Source organism: the organism of the source record quoted next, unplaced genomic scaffold, assembly GCF_019419815.1.
Source record: "Pyrus x bretschneideri cultivar Hongxiangsu unplaced genomic scaffold, Pyrus_bretschneideri_v1 Contig43, whole genome shotgun sequence".
NCBI classification, from domain to species: domain Eukaryota; kingdom Viridiplantae; phylum Streptophyta; class Magnoliopsida; order Rosales; family Rosaceae; genus Pyrus; species Pyrus x bretschneideri.
Window position 1 is genome coordinate 3,022,246 of NW_025999757.1, and position 8,214 is coordinate 3,030,459.

The 8,214-nt window shown below is 34.8% G+C and overlaps 1 protein-coding gene across 1 annotated transcript; it reads right to left on the reverse strand.

Moving 5' to 3' along the window:
* Window positions 1–256: 256 nt before the first annotated feature.
* On the reverse strand, window positions 257–7,020 carry LOC103962245 (carotenoid cleavage dioxygenase 7, chloroplastic). The gene is given in 8 exon segments (XM_009374927.2): window positions 257–447; window positions 570–884; window positions 1,241–1,326; window positions 1,629–1,895; window positions 3,929–4,060; window positions 4,169–4,297; window positions 6,242–6,875; window positions 6,877–7,020. Coding segments are annotated over 8 exon segments (1,851 nt in total). The 5' UTR covers window positions 7,018–7,020; the 3' UTR covers window positions 257–300.
* Between the last annotated feature and the right edge of the window lie 1,194 nt (window positions 7,021–8,214).

Here is an 8,214-nt window from a genome sequence, read left to right on the forward strand (position 1 = left end):
GTTGCAAAAAGTAATAATCCCCCTTAAGTAACGTTGCTGAATAAATACAATTTGTACTAAACTTTTTCATTATCATATGCTTTTAGAATTTTTGCATAAAAGCTTACATCTGCCAGTATTTGCATGTGAATAAATTATAGACAATAGCAGATGGACAGTTTAGTTAATATTAGTTTGATGGACACAAAGAGAATAATTTCTTACAAATTTTCTTTGTACAAACCACCACCACCACCAATGTACATTGCTTTAAATTTTTTTCACTTGAACAATATGGTGTTTGTAACCCAAAAAATGAAACTACGCTGCAGTGGCCCAGAAACCATGAAAACCAAGAGGGAAATTCAGGTGCTTGGGGACTTCAAGTCTTGCTACTAGTGCATCAGCTCCTCCAATCTTCTTGGAATCTAAGATAACTAGATAGCACCTTTGAACTGAAACTGCATACTGCAATACAAGCAAGATATATATATATATATATATATATATATATATATAGAAAGTCTCACTTTAAGATTTAAATTTGCCAACTTGAAAATTTTGTACACAGAATACAAACGTATATGTACCTCAACTACGACAATGTAGCCATCATCTTCTTCAGAGCCTTTGGGGATAAAAATAGGCTCTCCGATGAATCTTCGACTACCAACGGACCATGTGAGCACAGATTTAGATGCAGCATTTAGCTTCACCACCATGTCAAATGGAAAGTGTGGCAACGAACTGCGAGAACCTGAAGTTGCTGCTGCATATAAGTATGTGTTCTTACTACCTGAAAAGGCTGGGTTGATAACTGGAAAATCTGATGACTTGTTCCACTGGTTTAAAGACTCCACATCACATCTTTGACAGTTCCCGTTGCTATCCAAGTTGATGGAAACCTGCAATATTAGTCAATTCATTTTTTCTTAATTATTTGCAATTTCAAACTTATTTTGTTCTAGCTAGTTTGAAGCGAATAGATTCTATACTTGTTTTGGCATTGTTGGACCATCAATCTGAACGTGTATTACAAATCAAAGTTATTCACAGTTACGATTTAGATTAGTATTACAATTTAAAAACAATAATGGTATTTAGACATAGAAAACTGACATTTTTTCTGACATACTTTCTAATAAAGGTGCAGTCTGTGTTAGAGAACGTATCAGCGATGCACTTAGTTTGTGTGGCTATATAACATTACTCACTAAAAAAAAATAAACCTGAGAAGGGATCCAGACTTGAGATTAAAAACCTGAATAAGATGAGGCAAGTGATTGCTTTGGCTTCCATTTATGTTCATAACCGAAGGGTCTAGTTTACCACTTTGCCAATCATATCCTGTTAAAAAAAAAAAAATGTTGAACAAGTTTGCAGACAAAACAAAAGGTCTTCACTAATTTTAGGGTTTCACTTGTGAGATTTGAACTTATAGCCTTTAACAAAATATACTAATTAAATGTCACTGAACATATGATTCAGTACAGTGTTGAGAATATCAATCTCACATCGTAAAAATGATAAATTTTGCATGTGATTATAAGTAATTAGGCTACTCTCACTATATTGCTTATTATTTTTATAGTGGAAGCTCAATTTTCTTTACACGAAAAACAATAAGAGTTAAATATTTAAAAAATTACCAAATAATTTCTGGAAATTGAACCACTCGTAAGAGCAAGCAGAAGCATGGATTTGAATATCCAAATTCCCATTCTCATCCAAATTCTCAAAAGCATTGCATACATGTAGGAACCATAATTGTGAAGACGCTTCAATAGGCACTCTCCAGTCTCTGCCATTTTCATTACTAGGCCGAGGAAGCAAATATATGGGAGATGTGGACTTGCTAGGGTTCACTGACAATGCTGTTATCATAGGAGTAGCCCCGCAAACTGCTGTCATTGCACCTGCAATTTCAATCGTATAGAAAGTAGTGTTAAAAACGTTTTAGTTAGTACTTTAAGAAGCCATTTACCTTGTGTAGCAGAAAAAGAAAAGAAAAAAATAGCAATTTTATATATCTTGACAGTACTCTTTTGAGATTGTTTCCGTAGGTAAGAAGTACTAGTATGAGTTAGAAATACTTGTTTGGATCATAAATAAAAAGAGTCTTTTATGGGTCAAATATAACAGTCGTGCGATATCGGTCCATCGAATCCAAAAGCCCAATCCAAGATTCTCACCTAGGGCTTCGATGACTACCTCTCGCAACTAGAGCCAACCGAGGGCTCGTACGCGACCCTCCTGGAAGCCTATTTGCCATATGGGAGACTAGACCTAAGAATCTCTTGCATCCTTAAATGGCAGGCGTCCCTAGAGACGCCGATGTCACCATGACAATCATGCGAGCACTATAAAATCTCACAGAAGACCAACAACTACGAATTGTAGTCATTATCAGTATCAAAAGGACGATCTACCATTACTCCAACTTACGATATGTTCAAGGTTGCTCTTTCCCAATTGTCTATAAATAGAGCTAGAGGCCTCAAGCTCGAGACCTTCGTCAAATTCAATCACTTGAGATTATACAAATCTCAAGTGTTCTTTAATCAACCCAACGACTTTTCAGCGCGAACCAATTGCTCTTTAGCAATCTCTAGCCTTCAGCTACAATCTAAAGCCTTCATTCGAAGCAAACACTGCTTACGATCCCTAAGATCTTAAACTTTTATAGCTTTGCCACCCCAGTCGTATGATTTGGTTGACGTGCAATTCCAACCACCCTGATCACCTCTTCGAGGCAATATTTCATGCTTAGTCCAGTCAGATCCCGATGGCCTCAGTGGACTCCTCTAGAATGATCTATCCTACATGCCTGAATCTTGCTAGAATTTATTGCTACTTTATTTATATTTTAAAGTCTATTTACTTGTCAAGTCATATAGACTTCTTATTAGCCTAAAATCACTTTTGTAAACATTTGTAACCTTGATTTCATCATGAAATGATTACATTCAATTTCATGTTTTTATTTCCAATTCTACTTTCATTTTTAGTTATAACTTAGGCATATACTAATTTCCCACTAGATTTCAGGTCCTCGTTCCCTCAAAGCATAAAAGGAACTTAACCAAATCAGTGTCTCATTCAATGCACAATTGTTTGGCTAAGAAGTTAGATCTACGCGCAAGCACAATACAACTCTACACACACTTGGCAACCTCCAACAATAGCACAACCATTTTCTCTTTCACTCAAGCCATCTCGTGGCATTGAGACCGAAAATAACACTCGAGGAAATACATGTTGAACCCAGTCAGTCTCTGCTCGAGTTTTGACACCAACGATGTTTTATTATAAATACGTTTAACTTATTACTATAAAGTGTTTTATGAATATATAAAGGTTCTGCATGGTAGGTTTTTCTCCGAAAAAAAGTTTTATAAACCATAAATACTTTTAAGTGTTTGTGCTAAGCATAGTCAAAAGCATTTTTTACCATTAAAAATGCTTCTAAACTTATCTTTGACAGTTCGTTACACGATCAATTTTAGCAACATATTCTGTCAACAAGAAAATTTTTAGAAACATATAATTGGGTAGATAATGGAGTGATATAATCATGTAAAATATATTCGACCAAATAAAATCATGCAAAACATGTTTGTCTGTCATTATAACTTATAACTTTTACCAGTGGCAAATGTTTTATAATTGTTTCTAACGTGGAGAAACATTAAGTGGAAAAGAAAAAGGAAAGGGATTGAAATATTGTAACGATTTGCAAAATATAATGCATTTTGTTTGTAACTTTCCAACAAAAATTTGATTTTTTTATGTTAAACATATGGAGTTAAAAAAAAAAAAATGGTACTCACCTACACCTTACCTTGTAAGTATCGGAGATCCTCATCAAAATGCTCTCTAGATCTTATGATCAGTAAATAAAAATAAAAAATTGATCAGCAAATCACGGTAAGTTATTTAAAAAACGTACCGACAGCATCAAGCTTGATGCGATTAGCAAATAGTATATAATGAGTGTCTGTGAAAGCCCAATCGTGGATCATCAAGTGATCAGGGATGTTGAACTCTTGCTTTCCCAGCACCTTGAAATCTGAATCAAATTCTGCAGAACCCAAAAAAAAAAAAAAAAAAAAAATATGTAAAACTATAAATTCTTTGAAAATCCCCATCTCTAATTAAAATTCTGCAAATCGTGCATGCCTTTAATTACCATAAAATGTAAAATTACTGCAAGGTAATAGCATATCCTCTGCATTGCATGACACCATAAGAAGCCTGTTGTTGCGAGCATCGAGCTTATAATGAGACAATAGTCGCTTCGGAGGCATCTTAAACACTCCTGTAAACATAATATATAGAATCAGAATAAGTATTAAGTATTAACTAAAAACTAAGGAATATATAGTAACTAAGGAGTCCTCCAAAAATTACTTCTCCATTCGACGGGGCACCATAATGATATTATGACTAAGTAATGCTAGTAATTCTCTCATTTAGACTTTTTCATTCTACCTTTTTAACTTTTTCTCATAATACAGTACTGCTTGATAATCAGAAACGTTTACTATCTAAGCCACCTCCTAGATATCATCTATCCACAAAATTAACTAGATTTGAATTCATGTTTCATCTAATTCAAATGAGAATGTTGCTAAATCCTAACAACTTTCCTCGTTTCCTTGGGTACGTAGCAAGTTCTTTTCGAAAAAAACGACTTTCCATTTCCATTTTACCAATTCTAATCTATTCTTGTAGTTTTCACAATACATTAACTATTCTACTTAAAAGGGGACAGTGTCATATCCTATTATTATTGATTAACCAAAGTTATTGTATTAGGAAGTCCGCAGTTGGTTCAAAGTTGCACCCTCCTTATACTGCATCTTCAGGATATAAGCAGTATACAATTCAGACTATGCAATCCACTTATTTATACATGACTCAGGAATCTTAGGGCTTGTTTGGTATCCTATTTGAAATTTTTTATCATTTCTCAAAACATTTCTTGAAAACAATTTTTTTTGAGACTAAAAAATTTGATTGGTTTGCGATTTAAAATTTTTAAATCTTACGACTTAAACTAGTCAAATAGGTCTAAAAAAGGGGGGGTTGCAGGAGAGGGAGAAAGAGGAGAGAGGAGGAAAGAAATTAAGAGATAATTGAAGGAAAGAGAAAGAAGAGAGATGATTGGACGAGATAGAGAGGGAGAGGAGTGAGAGAAAGAACCGAGAGAATGAAGAGAGCAGATTGAAGGAGAGACGAAAAAGGTAAAAAATAAAAATAAAAAAGAGAGAAGAAAAGAGAGATAGATTTGGAGTGAGGGGAGAAGGGAGAGAAAAGAAAGGAGTGAGTTTAAGTTTAAAAACTCTAAAAACTCACTTTTTATGTTTTTAGAGAATAGACTATATTTTTGAGTTAGTCTTGAGTCCAGTTTAATTATTTTTAATTTTTTAAGGTATAACTTTGCTGCTGAAGAATTTAGCAGCAGTTGCTATTTACACCCAATTCTAGTTGGACACGTATTCGAGTTTGATTAAAAAAATAAAAACTTGAACACGTGTCCAGTCGCGATTGGGTGTAAGCAGCTGCTGCTGCTGAATTTGTAGCAACCAAGTTCAGTTCTTTTTTTAATACATATCATGCTTTAGTTTACTCGCCAGATGCCGATCTGAAACTGATTGAAAGCTTGCTTTCTCTTTTTTTTTTTTTTTATAAAAAAAAAAAAAAAAAATCAGTACTATATATATAGTGAACGGATCCCTTCCTGAGCAAATCACACAAACCATTGAATTTTGATTTAACGGCTACAAACAGGGAGCCCCTCTAAAAGTTATAATAATTGTAGTCGTTGAATCAAAATCCAACCGCCCGTATGATTTACTCAGGAGGGGATCTGTTCCCCATCTACACACACACACACAAAATTATGTAATCCATAACACAAAGCAATTTACTTCGTTTTGTTCACCATTAATCTTAAAAAAAAAAAAAAAAAAGCATAAAAAATTACCATTTCACCTTTTAGGCTTTTTACAGTAATTTGAGCGTGATATCTATATATATAAAAATTATACAATTTAAGTTTGATATCTATAACAATACCAACACACTAATGTGAGTTAAATATATTGATATTACATTTATGAATTTAATATATTGAACTCATGGTATCACACTCAAATTTTCAGTCCACAGCAAAAGTGTGATTCATACGTGAGTCAATCTATATTAGTATCATACTCATTATTTTCCAGCTTACTTTGAAAGTTCATGGAACACGTACCGTACAAAATCGGTTTGAGCAACCTCGCAGCCACATCCCACATTCCACCACCACCACCACCACCGTCTCCACTCTCCGTCCCCGAATCACAGCCTTCCATCAAACTTACCTTCCCTACCGTATCCAACGTCTCAGATTCAATCTCATATGGGTTGCCACCTTCCCACAAGCACAACAGCTTCCGGCCCCACCTCAAGACACTAGTATTTGCCACATTCTTCATAACCTTTGTATTCCCAACTTTCTGTCCACCTTTCAACACCGAAAACGGCCCCCTATGAGTGAATCGCCACCTGTCAGTCGTAGGGTCGTGCTCTTCAACTTGAGCCTCAGTTTTCACGTACTTAGCCATGAACTTGACTTCTCCGCCAAAGCCATCAAACTGAAAAGCCCTAAGGTATCCGTGACCGTCTAATGGGTGCACCGTCGAGCCATGGTCGTCACTGAAGAGCCCCGGCCCTGTCAAGTAGTACGTGCCAGAGGGAAAGTCCGGTGGAACCGAACCCTCCACGACTCTGAGCGTGATAGGTTCAGTTTGTTCGGAGCGTTGGGACACAAAGAGAAATTGGTAGTCCCAAAATGCAGCCACTGAGTCATCAACAACGTCTACGGTTGACTGAAATAATAGGATCATGATTGGTTTCACCGGGCGTGGAGATGGATATCGCACGCGGTGGCTTGGTGGGTGGTGGTGACAGAGATCGGTGCACCGGATGCAGCTTTATCAGTGAGGGGAATATTAGTTTCGGAATAACTTGGAAGGGGTTGGCTTGCATTTTTGGTAGTTTTAGGAGGTGGCAATGAAAGCAAATGGTAGTAGCTAGCATCATACTTATATATAGCATAAGATTTAAAACTATGGGTAATGCTAAGTACACTAAACTTTTAAACCAATTTTCAAATCAAATAATGTGATGTCAACATAAAATAAGTACGTTAATTAATATTTAAGTAATAATTCAATCATCAACAATGACTACAGTATTTAGTTTACAAAATTTAGATTAAAAATTTGATCTTCCGAACATTATAGAACGTTTGTATACATGGAACTTACTATTGAGTTTTGGTTTAATTACAGATTTGCAATCCCTTCATGGCTCTGTAGCTTGGATTTGTTCTTTGTGCCCTTTCAAAGTGCATGGTGGGTCATATTTATATGATATGGAGGACATGAAGCTAGAAATAAGCAAATTAAATGGCAGACAGAATGCCTTGGTTTACTCTTCTTTATTGTTTTTTAATCTTGTGTTATGGGAAGAGTGTTTTGATTTTCAATTAAAAAATCCTTCGTTCAAGAGATATTTACCATTTTATATTATGTTTGTTTTAGTTTTCATGGTTTAATTTATTTTTATGATATTAACGACCAATAGTTAACAATTTTTTATTTAAGCCAGTTGGTATTTCTTTAATTTAAATTATGTATGTTTTAGTTTGTCTTGATTTAATTTATTTATATGATATTAAGGATCAATGGTTAAAATTCTTCGGTTAAGCCACTAAAAACTACGATTTAGTGATAATCATCTTCAATCATTTTTTATTGTTTCGAGAAATATATCTATCAATTTCGACTATTTTTCGACAAGAAAAAAATTATAATTCTTTCTTTTCTATTGATTTTTTCCGATCGTGATGTATAATGGATCCATGGGTGTATGTGTCTATATAGATCTTGTTCATGAATTAACAAAAATGTGCAAAAGCTCTATTTGCCTAAGCCTTTTCCTTTTTGCGAATGGCATCGCTAATACCTGTTGGCAACATTCACTATTTCAGAACTTAATTTGAAAATCATATTTCGACCTGGACGTGTTCAAGATACTGTAATAACCAACGAATGGCAAGTGTTTTTTCCTTGTGTGGTTCTTATTTCAGTGGGAACTTGATGAGTCGGTCCACCTTCTCTTTATCATAAACAAATTCGTTTTCTTGACCCTGCTTCACCTAAATTGTTATTTGAACAAGTA